Source organism: Urocampus carinirostris, chromosome 10 (assembly GCF_059441175.1).
Source record: "Urocampus carinirostris isolate Australia breed hairy pipefish chromosome 10, RoL_Ucar_1.0, whole genome shotgun sequence".
In the NCBI taxonomy this organism is placed as follows: domain Eukaryota; kingdom Metazoa; phylum Chordata; class Actinopteri; order Syngnathiformes; family Syngnathidae; genus Urocampus; species Urocampus carinirostris.
In genome coordinates, this window is record NC_142358.1 from 13,529,231 (window position 1) to 13,554,853 (window position 25,623).

General features: G+C 38.7%; 1 protein-coding gene across 1 annotated transcript; it reads right to left on the reverse strand.

The window, feature by feature from the left end:
• Positions 1-9,103: 9,103 nt before the first annotated feature.
• On the reverse strand, positions 9,104-24,947 carry LOC148357788 (nucleotidyltransferase MB21D2). Its single transcript, XM_088346492.1, has 3 exons — positions 24,554-24,947; positions 19,034-19,416; positions 9,104-18,463 (listed from the first exon to the last, which is right to left on the reverse strand). The coding sequence occupies exons 1-3, from the start codon at positions 24,804-24,806 to the stop codon at positions 17,582-17,584; spliced, it is 1,518 nt and encodes a 505-aa protein (XP_088202618.1). The 5' UTR covers positions 24,807-24,947; the 3' UTR covers positions 9,104-17,581.
• Positions 24,948-25,623: the final 676 nt, after the last annotated feature.

Here is a 25,623-nt window from a genome sequence, read left to right on the forward strand (position 1 = left end):
GATAGATGTCAGTAGAGAACAGTGTGCATTGGAAATTTACTGACGTTAATGAGAAATAGTGGATGTTTGTTGAAGTTGATAACAAATAGAGGAAGCTTGTCTGACTGGTTGCTGTGAAAAAAATCAATAAAATTACTGTACTAGGCAAGAAATATTTCTGATGCACTTAACACTATTTATGTTATCAACATCAGCATTTTCAGTTTTTGAAAAATCAATCATATATATATATATATATATATATATATATATATATATATATATATATATATATATATATATATATATATATATATATATATACCCAAACGGTGCAGGACAAATTTAGTTCGGGTTAAGTTAGGATACAGAAACAATATTCAAGATAAGCTATGCTGGTTCGTGAGTCCAAGACTTTATTGAATCCCACAAAAACAGCAGAGTGACAACTTCATCGTGGCTGACTGCAAAAAATCCATACAAAGCTGATTAGCAGAATAATTTTCAGCAGACCGTCATTGATGGTAGCAGAGTGCATTTGGCACTGACATCTCTCAATCTCACCAGTTCAACAAGTGACTATCTCAGATTCACACGCATACTACAAACACATATTGGAAGAGATGCAACATAAGTAGCAAAGTGTAGAGACGCAATTAAGCAAATTTTGGGATTCCTTTAAAAGAGCTAAAAAAAAAAAAATTAGGGAGAGTCCAATGTCATTTGTACATGCTACAGCATTCTAAAATGGTTTAGAATCAATTGCATTTGCTCCAGTGCAAATTCTTGTGGTGTGCAGCAGTTTTGTTTAAGTTGCTAACCTGCTTTTTTTGGCTTGATTTCAGATCTGTAGAATTTATTCATTCACACGTTTGTTTTTAGGGTGTCTGCCAAAGTTAACTTCTTAAGTGCAGTCATGACTCCTGAAAAATATATGTTAGATATGAGATCAAATAATTTGTATGCATTATTGTTGCCATCTGACTAATTGACCTATTATCACACTTCTTCAGGTGTGTTGGAGGAGGGAAACGTCTAAATATTTTAGGACTGGAACCTTTAAGAATTGGAGTTTGAGATCAAGTGGAAGGGATAAATGTCTTTGTTAGGTATTTGTATCAATCGTGGATGTGTACGGAACTTAATTACCGTAAAACATGGCTTCACTATGTCTGGAGTTTATTGTGTTTTGATATGTCTCAACAGAGTGGTAACAAGAAAAGCACACTTTTTCTCTAGAATGGAGTCTCTCAGGTTACTAGAAGAGGCCACAACATTCCACAACGGTGTCTATGATCTCAATTCCATCCCACAATCAATACAAACACATACACACAGACGTCTGCTGTAAACTGAACCACAAACAAGCGAAGAACGACCCAGGTTTATTTTCCATCTACAAATCAACTTCAAATTGTTAACAATGTTATGGTGCTTTATTTATGCATATTTTTCTGCTAAAGCATACAACAGACAACCATTGTGCATCAGGCCCCACAGCAGGACGTGAATTGAACAAAAGCTGGGCCCTTGTCAGCGAAACACTTAGGATCAAGAGTGGGAATGACTCAGCAGTCTGTTCTATGGAGATACTATTCCAGCAACTAAGTGGATTTTTATTCCATCTCCCTTCGGCTGAAGTGGAATTACAGTAAAAGAAAACTTGATATGTCGCAGCATTTCACATAGTCCAAGAGATGTCACAGGATACTACATTTTAAAACGTGGCATTGCTCATTCCTATATCTCAATTTATTTAACCATGTGAAGCAATAAATTACACACAACAAAGTGGAGATTATTATTCCTTGTATAGGTAATAATGAAAGCTATTTATGAGTTTATTCCATACCCTTGAACAAGGTCCACATATTAGTGCTCTTTGTTCTATATACAGAGGGACCTCGCTACTTCGCGGTTCAACGTTCGCGGCTTCAGAGCTTCGCAGGTCTAAAAAAGAATAGTAAAATAAAATAATTATTTCAAAAAAAAAATTAAAATGTAAAAAAATTTTTTGAAGGGGCGTCGCTCCTTCGTGGTTCCACGTTCGCGGGTTCAGAGCTTTGCAGGTCCAAAAAATAATAATTAAAAAAAAAAAAATTAAAGCATTTTTGAAAGGGCGTCGCTACTTTCACTTTTCATGGGTGGTTTTGGTCCCCATTAACCGCGATAACCGAGAGATTACTGTAGTTTGACTATTCAGCTAATGGTGCAGCAGTTGGTTTGTTGGATCCTCTAACCACTATTAGATAGATAGATAGATAGATAGATAGATAGATACTTTATTCATCCCCGAAGGGAAATTCACTTTTCCAGCAGCATCCCTAAGCTGAGAACAATCGAAAATAACTGAGAACAATCGAAAATAACACGGGAGCTGCTGGAGTGTCTCAGAGGCACCATTTCCTGTGGTGTGTCTTGAGCAAGTGCAGCCTGGTGGCACCAGTCTTGTCTTTCTTTAGCCTGGTCTTTTTATTTGCCTCTTTACCTACTGTCAATGTGCCTTTTATATTTTTATTACAATCTACACAAAGATATGTTTCGCCTTCTGTCTTTTGATCTTCTCACCTGCCTTTCTGAGTCTGTTTTGATGCTCATTAATGTGTTTACTGACTTTTGTCTCGTCTATGTCAACATTGCATTTTCTATAAAATCATATTTTCCTATTTTTTGCTTCTGGCCTCAACATTTTATCCTTACTTTTTGTCTAAGTACTTTAATCCTCATGAATTATTATCTAGTCCATCTATTGTCTGTCTTTACATTCTGTGCATCTCATCCAGTGGCGTCATCAGACATGAATGTCAGTGGCAGGGGGCGTATTAAATGCAGGGGGGTGGAAAAACTGTTATTACCCCAAAATGTATTTGCACAGCACTTAATGCAAGTTAAACATAACAGCGCGTATAACAACATCTTACATCGAGCTTCATTATCCAAAACACTATACACGCGTCTCCTTTTAAGACGCTTATCTTCTTCCTGTGATTGGCCAATAAGAATTTTTGCCTAGGATTCGGTGTTGAGACTTTAAATTTGTTTAGTATATAAAAGGTTAGAATTTAATATTTGTTAATATCAAAATCTGTGTTTCCTTTGTTTTTCAGGGATGTGTTTTGCCAATCACCTATAAAAAAAAAGATTTTCGTTTTTTCTTGTATTTTGTAGTTTATTTGTTGTTGCAATGAAAAGTCAATATTTGAAATCGACATTTTGTTGTGTGAAGTAGATTCCAGTAGCTTGACTTTAAAGATGCTCAGTATAAAAATATTTGAAGTTTAAATGAGTTGTTGGTATTATAACGTTGAAAAATATATTTTAACATTTTTTAATTCATTTTGTGAATAATATTATAATAATATTTTTGGGGCTTTTTTTCTTCATTTTCCCCCTGCCTTTTTCTTCTTTGTATTTCTTTTTTTTATTTTCCCATTTCTTTTTATTTTAAGTTTATTTTCCTCTGAGGTTTTTGCTTCTTTTTCCACACAATTTTTTTCTTTTGTTCTTTAGTTTCCCTTTTTCCTTCGTCTACTTTTGTTTCCCTTTCTCATTTTTTTTTATCTTTTGTTTTTTTCTTGCATTTCTTTTTTCCCTACTTTTTTTATTTTCTCTTTCTGACTTTTCTTTTATTATTTTTCTTTTTTGTTATTTATTGTAGCTTTTTTCAAATAGCGATTGCGATATTGTATTTACTAATGCGCAGAAAGAAAAGTTAAATAAGGGCTGAGTTTTGACAGCACCCAACTCATGTCCTACGTAAAGGAAATGTCTCTTATAAGTAAACAAAGAAAGCTTGCTTCCTACCAATCAACAGCTGGTTCCCTCCACAACGTCTTGTTTCCCTTGCGATTGGTCAATATGCATTTTGGGGGGATTCTATGTTGATCACTTTAAATTTGTTGAGCATAAAAAGGTAAAAATGTTATGTATTTTATGTTTTTTATAAATATTTTATTTACATTTCCTGTGTTTTCACAGGGTTAATGTGTTTATATAAAATGTAAAGTTTATTCCTTTTTCTTTTTTATCTTTTTTTCCTGTTTTTATTGTATATCTTGTTTTGTTTCTGTATTTTGTATTTGTTTATTTGTCTCCCCCTTTTAAGACATTCTGTGGATAATATTGCATAATATGGGTAATGTAGGGATTAAAGCCACAAAAACAATCTGAGGAGCTGTCTGTCTGACAAGGAATTTTAGCACCTTATTTTTATCAGTATTACAGCACTACTAAATCAAGTCAAGTAATGTTTATTTGTATAGCCCTTAATCACATTAGGTCTCAATGGGCTATACAGACTACAGACTACTATTACACCATCCCCTGATCTAAAACCTCCACGAGGGCAAGACAAATACTCAGAAAACTCAGCATGAGGAAATGAAGAAACCTTGAGACAATAACGTACAAACTAATGCCGCCTGACCCATTAATCTCGAGGCAAAGAATGCATGCAATTGCATACCGAAGCACCAAGTGAGCAGGGTCAATTTTTAAGCAATTTTGGTTTCAGCATTTAACCGTGGGTTGCACCTGTCGGTGGTGCACCTGTCACGGTGGCAGTTAGAAGCCTAACCCACAAATTATACAGTTTCAAGCTACATTTCTGTGCTTTAACGTCAACTGTATCCAATCATCATGAAGAATTGTCAACAGCAGCCCAGTTCGTGATGTTACACAATGCTGGACGGTTCTTCAATACTCATGTAAACTTGAGAAAACTATCTCACCAGAATTCCATTAGTTAGGGAGCACTGTGAAAACTTTAGTGATCGTGTAAGAGTCATGTTAGTTTGATGCAATTTCTTAATTTGCAAAGTACATTAATGCACCAAGGACTTTATTTATGGAGAGAACAATTAGCTCTTTGTTACTTTAATAATATTACATCACCACACATTATTTGTTTATAATTCATGTGGTTTACTTTGGCAAAGTTGCTCGTGTGTGTATTTGTAAATCAGACTTTGCTGATAGATATGAAGATAACAGGAAACTTAACTATAACTAAGGATTGATTACTCGTGAAAGACACAAATAGGTGGCTCGGACTTTAAAGGGTTGCTTTAATCATTTTACAACCTTGTTGCCAAGCCTCCCGTGACTGTCTCTACCCAGTCAGTCCTTATTTGTGTCTCTGTTTAAATCGTTTTTTACAGTTATCTCTCTGACTTTTTTATTATTATTATTGCTTTTATTTTTATCCTTTTCTCTACACCCTCTTTTTTCCCAGTTTGTCTGATATTTTTTCCTACCCACCTACCTGTCGGTCTTTTCCTTTTTATGTCTGGCTCACTTGTCTTTCTGCATTCATCTTAATCTCTGTAAAAATCTATTTTCTTTTTTCTACCAAACTTCTTAGAAGTCACTGTTTTTTTCTCTTTGGAAAATCTCTGGTAACTCATACGCCTCTCTTTCTCACAATTCCTACCTGTCTCACTGTCTTATTTATCTCTTGTCTCCCATATATGTATCCTTGTCCCCATCCTTTTCCCCATGTTCAAACTCAGGAATAATGCCCTTCTGCCCTCATATCCATTTATCATTTGTCTTTCTGCTTACCTTTCATTCTGTCGTGCTTGTCTGTCTATCTCCCTTTAGCCCACCTGTCTACAATGTTTTGCTGCATCAGGATTTTTTTAACTGCTGCGCTCATAACAAAACCCAGCACATACACACAGCCTGACTGCACCACGTTCTACCACACCTAAGATCCGAAGATGAGAAGCTGCATTGAGGATTCCGCAGTGTAGTCCACTTCTACCCAACATGCATCACTCCCGTCGCGGTCGTCCCCACCCTCTGTTCCTCAACTTCCCCACCCGTCATCCCGCACCACAAACTTGCATCGTCGCCCTTATCACCTCTCTTACCTGCCGGTGCTTTTTCTTTGCCTTCCATCTCGCGCTAGGCTCGGTTTGGCTCGGCTAAGCTTTGATTGGCGGCTGGTTCCGGCCAAGTCCTGGCGATATCCACTCGTCGTCGCCTTCTTCGTTTCTCCTCCTTTCTGACTCAGCTGGGCGAGTCTGCACGCGTAGTCAGGGGGCTCAAATGTACCCGGCCGACAATGTCCACCCGGAGGGGAGGTAGTGGGTCAAAATGGAGGTCAAAGAGCGGGGGAAATTAGCCTAAAGGCGGCGGAGGAGACAGCTTGTTTTCCCGCCGAGGCTCTTGCGTTCACCTGAGCCGCTTTCTCTCTTCCAATGTATCCCATCCATGTTCTCTCTCAATTCAGATGTCTCTCGACCCTCTCTCTCTCTCTGATTCGCTCATCCAATCCAGTCTCCATATTCTCCTTTCAATCTGTACATTTTCTCTCTCTCTTTTTATTTACCGTTTCCTAAAACCTCCCATCCCAATCTTTGCTCATTTCCTTTTCTCTCTTTTTCCCCATGTTTATTCATTCTCTCTCAACCCATCCTATTTTTTCATTGTCTAGATGTCTCCCCTCCTTTACCTACAATGTATTAATTCAATTTAGGACTGAAAACTTCTCACCCCCAATGCTGACAAGCGGACAAAAGCTTTATCATCAATACTCAGAGGGACAGTTTATATTATTTGACCACTAGATGTCGCTGTGTTGTGTAAGCGCAACCGAAAACGAGTGCTAACAAGCACAAGGTAGACTCAGGGTGACCAAACCCCAGAGGTTTTTTTTTTGGTAACCGTAGTAGTAAGATAGTCAACTATTATGTCACCTCCATCTAAGGAAGGCATGTCCAGCATGCGGACTGAATGAGCTAGTACAAAGAAATAGACACTCGCAACGTAATGTGTCCCTCTAAAAATATAGCGTGGACTTTACAACCTCGCCCCTTGTCGAATGAAGACTGGGTTTAGGTTTCGCGTATGGATGGGCTGCAGACCAAGATGGGACTTGGCTGCTATGCTATCAGGGACAATGGATCTTTTCTAAGCACAACCTGTTCATTCACAAACAATGGGGACAGATTGTCATGTTTGGCATTAAATGGTTTATTTCAACACCTGGGTGTATGCAATTTTACACCTGCACCAACCCGCCACACTATAGCACTACCAAAACTTTGCATGTCTTTTTATTTATTTCAAACCAGTACAACGATTATGACAAGAAAATTATATTTTCGTAAAGACAGGCAGGGGTGATTCGCAAGCCCCTGCCGGGAGGACGAGCGTTTGGATGGAGTGACTAGGTAATGCCCTGAGCCCCCATCGAGCACCCAAAGCAACACCACTAGCCAGACCCACGCCCAGGCCTCCCTCGGTTGCCCTCCATGCAACGGACAGGCGTTACGCAGCAGATATTCTCTCATCTTTAATTTGACCAGTTTAGTAGTTTAATCTGCTGTAATCTAATCATTTTGCCCATGCACTACCAAAACTTTGCATGTCTTTTTATTTATTTCAAACCAGTACAACGATTATGACAAGAAAATTATATTTTCGTAACTTTTACTTGTGTTTTTATAGTGTGGCGGGTTGGTGCAGGTGTAAAATTGCATACACCCAGGTGTTGAAATAAACCATTTAATGCCAAACATGACAATCTGTCCCCATTGTTTGTGAATGAACAGGTTGTGCTTAGAAAAGATCCATTGTCTTCTTCTAATATGTAAGGAATGCTACTAATGTAGGCTGAATGATGAAGCATAGTACTGGAAAAACAAAGCTTGAAAATTGGAGTTGACATTCTTCTTACAGATCTGGCCCACATGAGAACAGAAGGTCCGGATCCGGACCCAGAGCCAAACTGAGTTTGACATTCCTGCTCTTGGAAGGGCTCATGTCATTTAAATTAATGTAAATTCATCAGTATTTTAAAAATGTGTGATTATATTATAGTTAATGTATTTTTGCCCACTATTTAAATCAACATTGTTTTATTTAAACAAGGTGGAAGGAACTTGGGGCAGCACGGTAGAGCATTGCGGCACAGTTCTAAGGTCATGGGATCAAACCTTCCCGTGTGGAGTTTGCAGGTTCTCCCCATGCTTGCGTGTGTTTCCTCTGGGCACTCCAGTTTCCTCCCACATTCCAAAACATGCATGTCAGGTTAATTGGCCGGATCAAATTGTCCCTAGGTGTGAAAGCGCGGGTGAGTTGTCTGTCTATGTGTGCCCTTCGACTGGCTGAAAACCAGTTCAGGGTGTCCTCTGCCCACTGCCCGAAGATAGCTTGGATGGGCTCCAGCAACCCCGTGACCCCACTGAGGATAAGTGGAGCAGATAATGGATGGATGGATGGAAGGAATTTGGATTTTTTTTTTCATCAACTCCCGTCACCATTTGCTTTTATCATTGCAGCATTTGTCAAGCTTCTTCATGATGCCTGTGCATTTCTTCAATGCTCTCTTATGAATTATTTTTTCCTCTTTCTTTGGACTGTACTTCAAGCAGGCATATTCTGGTTTTTACCATTTGCATGCTATGCGTCATTCAAAATCTACTGCTTTTTAAAGTCAAAAGGTTGGCACGTATGCTAATGTGAAGCACATGTTTAAGATCTGAAGATATGGCCGTTGAATTTACATCTTGAGAATCACAACATAAAATGGATAAGTCACATGAACAGAATATCTACATTGTTATATTAAAGTGAAAATCCTTAATCAATTATCTTAGCGTTTATTCAAGAAAGGTGTATGCCTGTACTGTATTTGTATTTCGATGATCATTGCATGAAAAAAGGTGGGTTTGATACTCAATCTACAATGAAAGAAAGTTTTTTACTGAAAATGTCTCAACTGTTCATCAAACTGATGGAAGGCTACACAGCTTCTCTCCTTCAAATGTCTCTCCTTTCCCCTCTTGATATGAGCACAGCGTTGGCAGCAGCTCCTGGTAGTGACATCAGCACAGCCTTTTTTAAGGTGACGCCACGAGGAGGATGGCTGACTGGCAAACAGCAATAGATGCATCTGAGAATGACTACAAAACCCAAATGAGTGGAATAGATAAAATGAAATCATGCTTTACTCTGTGAAGGGGAAGCAAATAAAACCTAGTGATTTTGGAAATGGCAAGCTGCATCAAAATGTGGTACCTGTTAACTGTCAAATATTTCACCCAATAAGACTGCAGTCGAGGATCTGATAAACTGTTGAAAAGTACATTATGAGAAAGGAGTCTTCACAAATGAGCAAGTTGTTAAAAGACTTTATAGTGACTCTACTGTACAGTGAAGTGAGAGTTTACTGTAGCTCATGGTGGACGTTTGCATAAAGAAATTCATGGCAGAGCAGCAACACGAAAATCACAGCTCAAATCTTCTCAAGAAAAGGGCAAAACATAGGAATTACATCGCAACCAACCACAGGTGAATCGTGTTTGTGTAGCACTTTCATATTGTGTTTGTGAAGGTCTTTTTTTTCTTCTTTTCTAATTGCACTTAAGGGATGGGAATCGCAAGACCACACGATTAGATTTTCTTTTTTATGGAACTCAGTCTTTTTACAAGATAAACCTCGAAAGTAATGGTTACAAAAACAGTGTTCAAACCAACCAGCTTGTGTAGGAATACAGCTCACACTGTGTTATTACGAGCGAAATAAGGCTTGACTACTGCATAACAATGTATCAATCAATCCAAATGTATTTATATAGCACTTTTCAGGAAACAAATTGAAACCCCAAGAGCTATCAAGCTTCAGTTTTATAATTTGTCAGATGGATGAGTACAAACCCATTGACTATGCTTCAATTGTCAAATTTGATTACGAACCAGGCGAAAAAATCTTGCACAGGGAGAATTTAAAGCACATTTTAAGGAGTAAATATTAGCTGCATTATTTTGCATACAAGTCAATTAAAAATGTTGAAGTTTTATTGAAACATATAATTCAATAGATATTTTTTACCGTAACAATTGAATGGTGTCAAAAGTTAAAGCTGAGTTACAAACTTTAAAGCTGCTTTAATAAATGTTAGAGCTTAAATTTTGACATTGCATTAAACTTTTTCTCTTTAAACATGTTGGACTGCACATAATCAAAGGAAAATATTTGATACAGTATGTGAAATGTAGTCCAAGCTGGTTGTGTTGAACACGACCACAGCAGAAAAAACACAATTGTGCACGAAATACATTATCATTAAAAGAAAACAAGAGGACAAAAAAACCTACTCTACGTCATTGAGGCTCAAAAAAGTTAACTTACAAGTCCACAATATTCAGCAGATATGTTTTTTTGTGACTAATCAATTCCACAAAACTCAAAAGTGATTTATAGCTGCAGCAGTGCATACAAAAGAAAAACACATAACTCAGGAGTTTAGTGCACAATTTCTAAAAGGAACATTCTGTCACAATGCAGCAGATTTTCAAACCTGAGTGCTGTTGATCAGCAGAAACGAAATGCGGCAGTCAAACCAAAAACTAGGATTGGTCGTACAATCAAAGCTAAGCTCCGGCGTTTGCATAAAGACCAATCTTGCCGCGTTTACCATACGCGTCCGAAAGGAGAGGCAGCTTTAAAATGTTTCAAGCAGAAATACAAAACTCGTGAGAGGTGTAATAAGCATGCCAGGCCACTAATAGATAGCGGTGAAACAAAGACACTATCTTTTGAATACAGCAATATCTTGACTTCATAATTCAGAATCATTTCAGGATTTAAGCACCACAAATGCTTTTTTTAACTTTAAAGGTGGTGTTTGTAACTCTAAAATATTCTACATGCTGACGCCATCTTCTGGCTGAGATCATCATAGACTATCAAGCTGCTTGGGACGCATGTGCACATACGTGTCTATTTTAGATTCGCTGAAAAAAAAAACTTTTTTCATGTTTTTTGAGGTTTGGGCTGGTATTTGGACTGAGTTTGAGACAGTCCTCTTCTTACTTTCACCATTTTTGTCCCAAGATAAAATAAAACCGGGCGCAAATGCCAGAGATCACTTAAACCCCCGGCCTCTTTTACTTCACTGTAATGTGCTCCGTTGCCGGTACACTGAGGGTAAAAGTAGGATGAAAGCAGATAGGTGCAGTGAAAAATGTAAAGGCTCTTTGAACTCAATTGAGCATTGTTAACACAAAATATTTAATCTTGAACTTTTTAAGGACACCTCAAACTACGCACCCCACCTTAGTGCAAGGGTGAGCAAACTATGACCACATGCAGCCCAAATGACTATTTATTCTGATGCACCAAATGTTAAATACATTATGTTTAATTTGTAAAAAAAGGACTGATGTACTAATAAAATTGTGTTATTTTGGTGCCACTCATCTCCAGCATCCCTGAAATTTAAATAGCTGGTTATTCTTTTCTTACTTGCTATTTTTTTATCAGGTTATTAGATGTATCAATATTTATCAAATTCTAGGAAAAAACAAAACATTTCTGAGCAAGCTGCATTGCATTTTGAGTTTTTCAAAGCATATTATAGAATTTAGTGCTTAAAAATTGGGCAAAATGCATTTTCTTGAATTCTGAGAGTATCAAAACCAAATAAATGATCTACAAATAGATAGAAGTGAAATATAAAATGTACATGTCTGCTTGTTTATTTATTCATAAATCCATGTCATTGCTGCTATTCTAATACCTCAATTTCTTGGTCATTTTTTTAACGTTTTTGCATTAATGGAAACGACTAGGAAAAAAAGCCCAAAAATTAAATGTCTTTTGGAAATAAGAGCAATGATATAAGAAAAATTGCATATGCCTTAACCTTTTTTTCTTCATTCTTACTGAGGTTTTGGTTTACAGATTGCATTGGCAGATACAAAAAAAATTCCAATATTTCTATCCCTATTGTCCCCGGCTCTTCTGCCAATTTTTTGACCCAATGCGGCCCGCGTATCAATCACCCCACCCTTGATCTAGTAGAAGCATCATTGAAGCTCAATTGCAACCTAAGGTTTGATATTTTAAATCATTTATCAACAAAAATTAGGTCACTAGTCAGTCAAGATAATACTATATACAAAGAGGGTAAATAACTATCAAAATAGGTAAATCCCATTCCAATTCAAAAACAGTAAAACTGAAACAGCAATGGAAATATTACACATTAAAGTATGTTATGACGCTGCGTAGTTGTACTGTGACACCCTAAATCCTGTATCGTCTCATCTTACATTAAGTTTTCCAAATTTATTAGAATCGGCAGTGAAAATTCAATCTCCCGTTAAGCGTTTGTTTACGTTTCGTCTGTTATCGGTCAGAAATTGTGTCACTACTTAGGAATGTTAGTAGTTTTGGAGTGTCAGCTAGGCAAGTAATGGTTTTGTCTCATTTGCGTGTGTAGTGACACACAACGGTAAAAGACACACATGCTAGCCTAATCAGTATGTTTTCATGTGTGTACAGTATACAGAATTAATAACGGATTCACATCCGTCACGGGCTCATTCGCAAACATAACATACTATCGCAAAATGTCTCGCGTGTGAAAACACACTCGCTAAAGAGACTCACACATGCGAACACACCCACACATGTGCAACCACACTACGCTAGCATATTATAAATAAGCTAACATAATTGCTGACACATATTCTACATGTTAATGCACCAACATAAACAGACACTGGCGTTCCACATACACAATGTAGCGTATTTAGAGTCATTGCTCAATAGTATGACTACAATCGAGGAGTGTGATTGGTGTTTTCTACATTCTGTGCAAAAAAAAGATATAGATGATGAGCGGTAGACATCATCATACTGGCCTTTTAGGATTATTTACATTTGTGTACCATCCTGAAAATCTACAAGATGCACGTGACAATCGTACAGTGAAAAAAGCTTTGCCGTGACAATCTGTTGCTCCAATGTGGAATTGAAAAAAAAAAGCAATAAATTAATTGCATCGCTAGTCGTGAATACCAAATAGAGTTGGAAATGTACCATCAATATTACATTCACACAACGTGGTTTTAAAATTAAGAACCCATTCACATTCATTTTGTTAACAATCAATACATGATCAAATTTTGATCATGGGTAAAAAGCACCCTAGTAATTAGTCAGAGAAATCTCTAATCCGTTTCTTATTAAAAAAAAAAGTTAAGTGTTTTTAATTTTAAGTCACCAGGTTAACCCTTACAAGTTCGTCCGTGCACATTGTGAAATATGTGCTTTTTCTTTACACAACGGGAGGGTCACACTGAATAGCAACGAAAGATTCGTACTTCATAAATGTTTGCCGTAAAGATTTGACATACATGCAGAGTGATGTGGTGCTTTTGGGTGAACACAAAGCACTTGAAGGCTGACGATCTGTATGTCTTTCTGCTAGTTTGTTGTGATTTTCCCGACCAGAGGCTAATGGATTAGAGGTCAACCTGCTTTCAGTCAGGCCGATTATCAGCACCGATATTTGGGGATTGGACTGATATCGGTATTGGTTAGCGGCCAATCAAATACATTTAAAACTGGGTAAGAGGAGCAGGTGAGAACTTTGCTTTGAAAGCAGAGTTATTCTCACGCCCTCCTGCCCTCTCATTGACTGAAACCAAAGCTTTTCGAAATTCTACATGCTGCAGACTAAAACATTGATAACATTGAGATTTCAAAAGGGTCATCTACCTTGTGTTTAAGAGATAGCGTAAAAAGTGTAATTTATTTGTTTAATGGCAGTACGTTCAGGTGGGGTTAGGTGGTTGCAAAGGCTTGGAAAGTTTCCGGAAATATTGGAAATTTACCAGGTAAATTTCGGAAACTTTCAACAGCTCGGAAATTTTGGAAATATTGGGATTTTTATTTGACAAATTCTTTTTAACAACATTTTATATTTTGATTCACAATTTCACAAGGAATTTATGAATTCAATTAGTTGTTTTTTTTTACTGCTGAAATCAGCCTCTCAAAGTCTATTATAATCTGACCTAATTTGAAGCTGATGTCATCCTGCCAAGATCACAGTGATTTCGCAAGGTCTTGTGTCAGTTGTGTTTCAGCAGCTCATTTGATCATTGCCAGTTGGGTACGGGTATTTTCTAAGGTATGTTAATTTTGTTACTTAGCTTTGTTAATCACTGCAATACAGTATTGTAGCTTTTATATTTCCACAGCACATTGTTTATAATGCATTGAGTGGTGCATTAACAGAAATAACATTTTACATTTCAGGTCCAGACATGCCTCGTCAAAAATCAGATGTGTTTCAACATTTTACCGTAGTCAATGAAGACAACAAGCAGTTTTCAATCTGCAAGTACTGTGATCAAAAATTTACAAAAAATGCAACAAAACAAAGAGCTCATCTAGAGAAGTGTATGAAATATCCGAAGAGGAGCAGAAGTGTCAGTCCTGGTCCAAACGCCTCAACGACAAGAGAGAGCCCTGTGCCAAGCACTTCATCCGCAACGAGTGCATACAGTGGTCTACCTCAGCCAAGTCCGAGTTCCCATTCTCTGCGCAAATTCTTTGATGTCATGGATGCCAAATCTCAAGAGCGAGCAGATAAAAACTTAGCGAAGGCAATCTATGCAACAGGGTGTCCACTTTCCCTAACATCAAACATCTATTGGCAGAGATTTTTGAAAGATCTCCGACCTTCATAGGTGCCACCATCCAGACACATGCTGTCCACATCCTTGTTGCAAGGAGAATATGATAGAGTCAACGAAAAGGTTATGAATCTGATCCAGTCATCAGACTGTGTTACACTGGTATCAGATAGTTGGTCTAACATTCGCGGGGAAGGAATAATTAACTTTATTGCCTGTACACCTCAACCAGTTTTCTTCAAATGCATTGATACAAAGGACAATAGACATACTGGTGCCTACATTGCAGATCAGCTAAAAACTGTCATAGAAGAAATAGGGCCCAACAAAATTTACGCAACTGTAACGGACAATGCAGCAAATATGAAATCTGCATGGACCGAAATTAGGGAAGCCTATTCACACATTACACTCATTGGATGTTTAGCTCATGGGCTAAATCTACTTCTTGGGGACATAATGTCCACACCAACCCTACAAGCAATATACAGTAGGGCAGAAAAGATAGCAAAATTTGTCAGAAATAAATAAATAGTGTCTGCCACCTTCGCAGAGAAACAAAAGCAGAAAGGAAAACCCACTTCTTTAAAGTTCCCTGTCGTTACAAGGTGGGGTTCCACAGTGATTATGTACCAAAGTCTCCAGGATGGAAAAGAGTCTCTGCAAGAAATGGCAATCATGAACTCTTTGGACATTGCGGGAGATATCAGAAAAACAATATTAGACAATGATATATTTTGGGCACAAATCACTTCCTGTTTGTCAATCCTAGAACCCATAACCAGTGCCATTGCACAAGTGGAGAGTGACAGTGCTCGCCTCTCTGATGTCTACAGGCTTTTTCATGACATAAAGCTGATAATCATTGAGGCTCTACCAACTTCCCCCTTGCAGCGACAAGAGGAAAAGAAAATTCGAAACTATATTGAGAAACGACAACAACATTTTGTCACACCTATTCACAAACTAGCATTCATGCTTGATCCACAGTTTCAGAACAGCAACTTACAGGATGATAATAATACAGAAGGCATAGCTCTCCAGGAAGAAGAAATCGGCAGGTGCTACACTCTGAAATAAGTAAATTGGCAGAACATCTCCATCTAGACCAAGGAAAAGTTTTGGCAAGCCTTGCCAAGTTTAGAGCTAAAGATGGCCTTTGGAAGGGAGAAGGGGTATGGGCCTCGGCTAAACATGTGTCGCCATCAACCTGGTGGAAGGGCCTATGTGGTACTGAAGCTGTCTCACCAATTGCAACAATTCTTCTCCAAATTCCTCCTAGTTCGGCATCATCTGAACGCAACTGGTCTTTATTTGGCAATATCCACACTAAAACATGCAACATACTAACGAATGACAGAATACAGATGCTGGTTTCTGTAAGGGCTAATCTTGGACTGTTTGAAGCCAGCTCTGATAACACTAGTCTCCTTGAGGAATCACACATAAATGAAGCCTATGACAGACGATGAGGATGAAACGTCAGACATGGAAATGATTAACTAGTTACTAATAAGTGTTCTGGACCTGATAATTAAGCTACTACAGTTCTTAAGTCTTTTATTAGGTCAAAATTTCATAATTTATTGTTTGTTCAGCAAGTTGTATAAGCGATGATTATGGTAGATTTGAGGCAATTTTAGCAAAGTTAGACGGTTAGACCTAATTATTTGTTGGGAATTTTCAAATAAACATTATATTTCACAAAAAGTTATTTTTTCTGTGTTTTTTTTGTTCATTCTGCCAATTCTTATACTGTCAGCATTGCAGCTTTTAGACTTATGTGTATTATAAATCAAGACTTTATTTGCAATTGTTATTAATCAAACAAAAGACAAAGCAATACGTCCTGAATATTCCCAATATTTCCCAAAATTCCGGAAAATTTCCAGGAAAATCTCCCTAAATTGAAAATTCCGGGAATTTTGCAACCCTAGTGGAGACTGATATTTTAACATTAGTTGGTCAATGAGGCGTGTGTATTTTTGAGTGAAAGTGAGCATAGAAATGCTGATAAAGTGTAAGGCTGAGTGATTAGCGGCTAACATTAGTTAGTCAATCTGGCTAAAAAATAAGAGTGCCTACATTTTTCAATTTGCCGGCTTTGTTGAAATTTCCATGCACTTTTTGTTTTGTGTTAATTTAAGTCATGTTGGTTGTATTGACATTTTTATTTATTTAATGTAAAAGTTTAAGGGAGCCATTTAAATTTTCATGTACCTTTATACGAATTGCTGTGACACCTAATTGTTAGTTTTCGGTTTGAACAAAAGATTAGTCATGTTAGTTTTGTAGAAATTTGAATTTACTTTAAACAGTTTCAGGGAGCTATTTAAGTTTTTATGTACCTTTATAAGAGTTCCTGCTAAGCTTCATTTTAATTCCTGCAATGCTAGTTTTTGGTTTAAGTGAAATATAAGACAAATTAGTTTTGTAGAAATGCCAATTTATTTACTGTAAAATGTTTCAGACAGCTCTTAAAATGTTATTTAAATTTATAACAAGTATTCTTTATTTCTTTTGGCATTATTGAAAATTTGTTAGCCCATTTTTTAAGCTTTTACAGCAAATGAATATTGGCTCTAAATATCGGTTTTCGGCCTCCTCTTGATACTAATAATCGGCACCAAATCGGTTAACCCCTATAGCGGATGTCTCAGAATATTTTGAAAACACGCCGGGAAGGGGATTTTCTTTGGGTGGGTTCACAACTCTGGTTTAATCTTTTTTTTTTTCGTGGAAGATTCATTGAGGTGGATGCCCTCAGACAGATGTTAGGATTGTAAGCAGCTGGACATCTGGGTGCATAACCCAAAGTAAATTGTAGACGAAGGATGTTTCTTAATGGACCAGTCCAGGTCGATTTCTGCTGGTCAACTTCTTCCAGTAAATAACTATTTATTATTTTATTTCAGGAGATTCCTCTAAGTGAACATGTGCAGGTAAATTTTGTTTGGTTTACATATATATACCAGATTTGTGCACATGAGCCTGAAAATAGAGCAGAAATCCAGATGGATTTCTCCAGGAGGCTTTTTGGACATCAGTATTTTTTCCAGCAGGTCAGAACACAGTGAACGAGGAGAACTAAGAAGACTACAAAAGAAACACCTGATTTAAGGAGTGGCAAAGGAACATCAAAAAGTGAGGCAAACAAAGTTTAGAAGAACTTGTCATCGATGCGGAAGTGCGGCCGTGTGACATCATCCGGGTTGATAAAGACAGAGATGGACTTTCCTGGGTTCTCCGTGACCAGCTGCTGGAGCTTCTTAGCCAGGCGGTCATCCGGCTGGTTCTCTCCACCAGCGTCTGACTGTGGTGACGGCAGGTTACCTGTGCTCCCGCGCCACTGCAGCTCCACTGTGAGCCTGTTAGCAGCCTTGGCATGCTCAATGGTAGTGCGCAGGTGCTCAGCCGGGTCAGAGCGCACGGATGAGAGCTTACGGGCGTGCAGCACAGCGGTGTCGTCCGATAGGTGCTCCAACATGTTGCACTGTGGGATAAAGTAGTTAGGGCAGGTCTTGTTGACTAAGCAGTGCTGAAGGTCGTCGATAAGGCCTAGCAGGAAGTGGGCAGAGAAGTCATCCTGTGCCAGGTAGTTGGCAGGCAGGCGGTCACAGGCCCACAACATGACACTGCGCAGGTGGTATGGGCTCACCGCCTTTGGGCGCGATAGCAGCTTGACTATAATGGCCTTGCATGCCTGGTAGGCCTGCATGAGGCCAGGCGAGATGCACTTTTTCAGTTGCACCTCACTGCGGGCGAACGATAGCCGCCATTCATTCTCTCGCTGGCCCTTGTGCGAGCAGGCGGGGACCAGATAGAAGCCGCTGATCACCTCCTCCTCAGTGATTTTGCCGTCCCAGAAGTGGTTCTCCATCAGCCAGCTCTGGGCAACAGCTGGCCAGCCCTTGAAGGACACTACGGGCACAACATCGTAGAGCATGCGGCTGCTGCCGACACCTAGGATGACGGACACCACGGTGCCATTGCGCTCCACCTTCTCCACTCGAGGAACGCCCCTCTGTGGCTTTTTCTGCACCTGTATGGGCAGAAATATTCTGTAACAATTCTTTAGGCCTTGGTCCGAAGCAAGGAAAACCAACGACATATACTTGATGAAATCAGCTTTAGAAGGATTGAGAGAAACGATAAAGAAAAAATTAATCAAAGATGTGCTACAGAATGGAGAAAATGCTGGACGAAATGACAGAAACAAAAAAGGAGCTGGAAGACAGGAATAGACGGAAATAAATTATAAGAATCTCGAAATATTTGATTGACATGAGAACAGCACAGTGAGAATGGAAAAATAATTTGATAAAATCTAAGAAGAAATCCAACCAAATCAACAGATCAAAGAAAATCATAAGCAACGCAAATAAGAAGAGATTCAAAACCTACAACATAAGATAGAAGATTTTTAGCACTATGCTTGCATTGATGATTTATTCACAACAGGAGTAAAAATTCAGCCGCCCACAAAAAATACCAACCCAAATACAAACATCGGGACAGTGGCCCAACTGGGTACTTCCCAACTCAAAAATTTAAAGATATTGTAAATGAAGACCTCTTTGTCTTACAAAGATATCATAGGAAAAAAACAGACCTCAAGAAGCACCAGCGAGACGGCCTGGTAAAACCAGTCAGCCACCAGTGTGGGTGAAAAGAAGTAGTTTGCGGCTCCGCTGATGTGCTCCACCACCGTGCAGCAGTCTTTCCACTTGCTAATGGTTCCCTCGTCAAATAGGCGAAGGCTGAGCCAGGAATGTCCTAGCGCTGAGTGCCTCATATCAAGCGTAACAGGTTGGTTACGGTCGTGTAGCTTTAGCGCCGGCACCAGCAGTGTGAAGTCCATATCGTAGTCAGCGCCACGTGCATACACACTCAGTTCATCAGGGTCCATGTCCACCACACCTTCACGGACGCCACCGGACAGCAGCAAGTATTCATTGGCCACAGGCAGTTTCTGGTCCAACTTTTGAACCATTCCTGGGGGACACAATTGGGGAAAACACAATATAAAATTGAAGAAGGAAAAATACAGAGTGTCCCAAAAATCTATAAACAGTTTAGCAGTTGATAACTCATTAATTATTATTTATTTATAGACTGAATTCATTGGACCGAGTGATGGCAGCCAGACTTGGCTTTATAGAAGGTAAATTTATTGTAAAATACTACTGAAAGTATGAAAACGCAATAGAAGTGCAAAGACAACGAACCACACATACAAATTACCATCACTCGAATTAGAGATAAGTTTGAAGCTGATGGAACTGTTCAAAACGTCCATAAGAAGCGTTCCGGAAGACCACGTACATCGACAAGCACCACAAAAGGAGTATGATTTCTGGAAATGTTTCAACAAAGTCCAAGAAAGTCTTTGTAGCAAGCTAGTTGTGAGATAAATGATTTTGCCTGTCCATTGCATCATGAAACATTTTCAATGGAGAAGTTTCATTCCAAGATTAGTCCCTGCTTTTAGTGACGATGATCTAGATTGAAAAGTACAGTATTGCTAGTGGTACTTGGAACGATGTAATGAAGATGCACATTTTACCTCAAAGATTGTGTGGATAGATAGGGAAACATTCAAATTAATGGTTCAATTAACATTCACAAGCACCTACTAGGTATTTGAGAATCCATATAATGGTCAACCACCATCTTTATGTAGCAAGAATTAAAAACATGATTATACTTACAGTAGCATTTTATAATAAATATTCTTTATTCAAAGTCAAGTTTGGCTGCCATCACTCAGTTCAATGGGTTCGAACTATAAAGAAAGAAAACATCAGTACACTTCCCTCCATTCAGGACATTGGCCAGAAGCACTGCCTATCCCATGCTAAAAACATTACCGGGGACCCCTCTCACCCCCATCATGGACTGTTCACTCTGCTAGCCTCTGGGAAGAGGTACTGCAGTGTGCGGTGCAGGACCACCAGGCTCCGCAATAGTCTAGTCCCCCTGGCCATTAGACTGTTAAATGGTCAATCTAACATATAGTTAACTTAAATCTAAACGGCTGCTAATCTGACTTTTTGCATTACTGGCAGTTTTTTTTTTTATAGCTTGCCACTCCTTGCACATTGCTCTCTGCACTATTGTAATTACAGCGTTATTGTTACAGTGTTAATGTTACTGTGTACCTGACTTGTTAACCTGACTGCCCATTTTGCACATCTGGTTAGCTACTCTTCTTGCACTATCGGCACTATGGTAAAATACTATACGTAGCCAAAATACAATACAACATTATTTATATCTGTACATTCAAGGAAACTGTGGGGGTCAGATGCATCGACATTTCGTTCTGTATACACGTGTACTAGAATGACAATAAAGTAGATCTGAATCTGATCTGAATCTGAATCTGATAATTGAGTGATCAGCTGCTTAAATATGTATTCATTTTTGGGACACCCTATATATACATTAAGAGCTAAGGCAATCTTTTTACTACCAGTGAAAGTAAAGTCAGGGACAAAGAGTTGTGGGAGTAAATCAATATATGTTTTTGTATGAATGTTTGAGTTACTGATAATTTTGTTTGGTTTTGTTTTTGTTTTCAAATTTATTAGCTAGTGTAAGAATCTAATTTTGACATTTATCTCAGAAGGCTGCAAACAGAAATGAACGGTTCAACTTTTATTAAAATGTATTTAATATGCCATATATTGTTTTATTATCATGGGCTCCAGCCCCCCCGCGACCCTAATGAGGATAAGCGGTACGGCTAATGAGATGAGATGAGTTACTCCTATTGTTATTTTTGTTAGTATCCTTACTAACTGTGTATTGCACGCCTGTGAGTATAAAAGCTTGAACAACCCCGATCCCGACGTAAACCTGAAGCTGAACTTCTGCGTCGCGCGTACCTTCGGCGCCAAAATGGGCGCTTCGCCTGAAGTGCGTGCAGCGCTGAAGTTCAGCGCCGAAGTGCAGCGCCAGAGTGCAGCACCAGAGTGCAGCGCCAGAGTGCAGCGCCAGAGTGCAGCGCCGAAGTGCAGCACCGAAGTGCAGCGCCGAAGTGCAGCGCCGAAGTGCAGCGCCGAAATAAAGCGCCGAAGTGCAGCGCCGAAGTGCAGTTTTGGGTTTACTTCGGGCTCTGTCCCTCATATCAAGCGAGAGAGAGGCCCGGCCCGACTTAAGGATTGATATTACAAAAACATGAAAAATTAAATTTGAAATAAAAGTCACAGTGGTATTCATTTCTTATTAAATTAATAAAGTAGTATGTCTCTCCCCTTATCTTTTCAAGTTCCTTTTTCAAGCAAATCTTTTTCAAAGCCAACAACAACAAGAGAACCAGAAATAATAATGTCATTTGATAAAAATCCAACATTTCTACTATTGACAGACCATGCCTTGCAGTAGAAAAAGTGCATAAGAAACATATATTCAAGCTCAGTGTGCAACGCTCTGATTTTCTCTGCACATTGGTCTAAGCCATATACCTGGCATATTTTCTTAGATGCAAGTTCATCAAAGTCTGGAGTCAGGGTCTAACCTGAGTAAAGCCTCAGGACAGAGTGAAGGGCACACGATGTCGCAAACTTTGACCATGTACTTTTTGACAAACTCTCCCTAATTTAAGGGCTGATTTTGTGATCTCTGCTACCACAAAAAATCTGGCCTTTACAGCAGCTTCACTTTTTGATTTTGCTTTCGTGAACAAGGTCTTCCTGCAAACCAGACTTCTTTTAATCTCCTCCACCTTTTGCAGCTTTTGCTTTAGGTCCAGGTCCTTGTACTTTTCATAAAGTCTTCTCATTTCATTTCATTTCATGTTATACTCTTTTATTACAGCCACGCCAGCTCCGCTCACAAGACAAACAGGTTTGTCCTTTATAGTAGAGAACAAATAATTTGCCTCGCACCTGTCTTGGAAGGACCTGTTGTCTATCTTTCGTCTGGCCATTTTTGTGGAGGGGAAAATTATTAATTTGCCTGATGCGACCGGGGCATGGATGAATGACTGAACCGAGCGCTTGCTGGGTTTTACTGTGCGCCAAAATACTAGCAAAGCAGTGTGGGATTTGTAGTATTAGCGGCACAGTATATACCACTGGCCAGCTCTAATGCACATTTGACATGACGTCGCGGGCCAATTATAATCACACTGCGGGCCAAATTTGGCCCGCGCGCCAGAGTTTGACACATATGACCTAGGCGGTTAAAGGATCTGTGAACAGTTAACCGTTATAAAATAAATAAACCCTTACTATTTGTAAGAAATAGGAACAACATCCTAGTTGCATGACTTACTTTACAAATTTAGTTTTAAAAAAGATAATGAAAAAAAGTATTATCCTTACCAAAACCATTTTCAATGTCCATCATGTCAACAGATTTTGCAAGACCACACAAATTCAAATGTGCATATAAGTACGTCCAATTATATTTCATATGCCTCTGTTGTGTTAGATAAAACAATAAAACGTAAAGCGTGTATGTTTTTGGGAACTCCTGTTAAAGGAGTTAGAAATAAATAAATAAATAAAAGCATAATTCAACATTTAAATAAAATGAAAAAAATCCATAGGAAACACATAATAGTCAATATTTGATCACATAACAAAAATATATCAAACAAAATACAATATTTCAAGAAGCGAAAAACAATTTGTTATTTCTTGTTTCGATAAAGCTTTGAAAAAAAGAGCATAGACATCATAGCGACAGCTGTCAAAATTTCTTTCGTCATTAGCTGCAGGCAGAACATGCACTTCGGCAAAGATGACAGACAGGACCTGTAATTATCAAGTCAAGTCAAGTTAAGTCATGTTTATTTGTATAGCCCTTATGGGCTGCACAGATCATACACTATTGCAAACTACAGACTATTGTAATCGAAAGCAATCGTTAGCAAGACATTGTTTGGAAAAACAAATCTCTGGTTTTCTTTGTTTTGACTCCACCCAGTGACGGTGTGATTCACAAAGGACAAAAATTCCTCAATTCCTTGGACGATTGGAAATCTCAGTAATTCAAGTGACGAGCTACCTCGACGTGGAATCCCACAAAGATCTGATTTTTCATAGGGCTCCACATCAAAGTTGCGGTAGGAATGTGATTATTCCTTTACTCTTGGTGTTACTTGTTACTTTTTAATTTCAATGTTTTTTTTTAAATGTTATGTTACTTTAAACTATATGTGTAGTTATGCACAGATTCGGATTTCATTAATGACAATAAAGGCATACTATTATATTATATTCTATTGGTTCTATTGAACTTTGGGAATTATCGTGTCCTCGTAGCACATACCATTGATATTAGATTCCCTAAATTGGACAACATCGACATTGTGTTTTCTTTGCTAATGGCATTAACTTTTTTTTGCCATTTTCTTTAATTGCCATTGATATTTGAAGTGTATTATTGTGTGACTTTAAATTCTGACACACACAAAAAGATTTAAGTAGATTAATTAGAAACCCTATTAGTTATTATATTTTGATATTAATAGATTTACAACCAAAACTTGAGTATATAATAATATAATAATAATAATAATTTCCTTGTATTGTCATTCTGTGTAACAATGTACACAGAACGAAATGTCGATTGCACCTGACCCGTTGTAGCGAGCCGATGCAGCCGCAGCCAACAGAGGGCGCCGCCGACCACTTTTTAAGTCTTAGGAATGACTCGGCCGGGGCGCGAACCATATGTCTGGTTATTAAACTGAAATATAAAATAAAACAGTGTTCTCATCTCATCTCTCATCTCATTAGCTGCACCACTTATCCTCAGTAGGGTCGCGGAGGTGCTGGAGCCCATCCCAGCAATCATCGGGCAGTGGGCAGGGGACACCCTGAACTGGTTGCCAGCCAATCAAAACAGTGTTATTAAACGATAATTAACTAAACTTAGAACTTCGCATTCAACACCTTTAACCAAGAAAGAATGTTCTTTTACGATAATGTGTGTTAAATACTGTCTATTGTCTTGTCCGTTGCTTCTAAATTGCCTGCTATTGTTCAAATTAATTTTGACTCTCAATTCATGTTATCACTGATCAAACCAAGAACTAGTCCAGTAGCTTTTCTTCCTTCTGCCTAAAAGTAAAGGTGTTACAATTTTCACAGGTGTGTGCAATGTGTAGGCTCCCCACCCAGCATGGAGAAGATGAAGTCTTTGGCCGTGTGTATCTCCAGGGCACGCTGGTCGTCATACTCGCGCTGGTCATGCTTGTTGAACTCCTGAATGAGCCGGTTCAGGTCCTCCATTCGGGCCGCAGACCTGAAGTCCAACTCGGGCCCGACGCCGCAGTTGCCGTAGGGTAGCCTACCGGCGGCAGCCATGGTTGGGCTGTTCCCGAGGCTGCCCGCCGAGCTGGCACGACTGGAGAGAGCGGGGGCGGCCATGATTCCTCCTCCGCAGCGGTTTCAGCGGTGCTTCACACCTTGATGATGCCCGGAATGGTGAACCAAAACGGGTGTTTACAGACCGAACCGACGTAAGCGGACCGCATCCAAAATCACATCCACATCAGCCAACACAACAACCGGAAATAAAGACTAGGTTTTCGGTAATCGCCCTTTCAAAATAAAAGACCTACACCCAACCTCCGGGTTCGACGCTAGCAACTATAACAGAATACAGTGCTGCATAACTGTCAACCTCCAGGGCTCCATGCCCTTACAAACTGTCGGATTTTCCCTTACAAAATGCAAAATAATCTTACACCATATTTTTTTTTCAAACGTGTTCATTTATGTAGTTTAACATGTTATACTGTACATGTGTTTCGTTATATCATATATATTGTTAAGTAACATTTTGTTGTGAGATCCTGAGTTGCTTGACATAAATGAGGTTCATTATAAAAAAGTTCAAAAATTAAGTAGTTTGGACGTTCACTGTAGATGGAAAAAATACATGCAAATATAATTAAGTAGAATAATACATTTTTTTTCAAATTATGAATTCATTTTCTGCATTCATTTATTGTTAGTAATATACTGAACAAAGGGATAACCACAAACCTGTCTTTTTTCATTTTCTCCTTTTATACTTCCTTTTTTTCTTAACCTCTTTATACAACATAATAATTCGTAATATAATGCATCAAAGCAAGTGAGCCGTTTGAGAGCCGGCTCTCTGTAATGAGTTGAGCCGAAAAAGCCGGTTTTCTGAAAAGAGACGGACTTCCTTTCACTACATCAAACCGCTCGCTTCGTT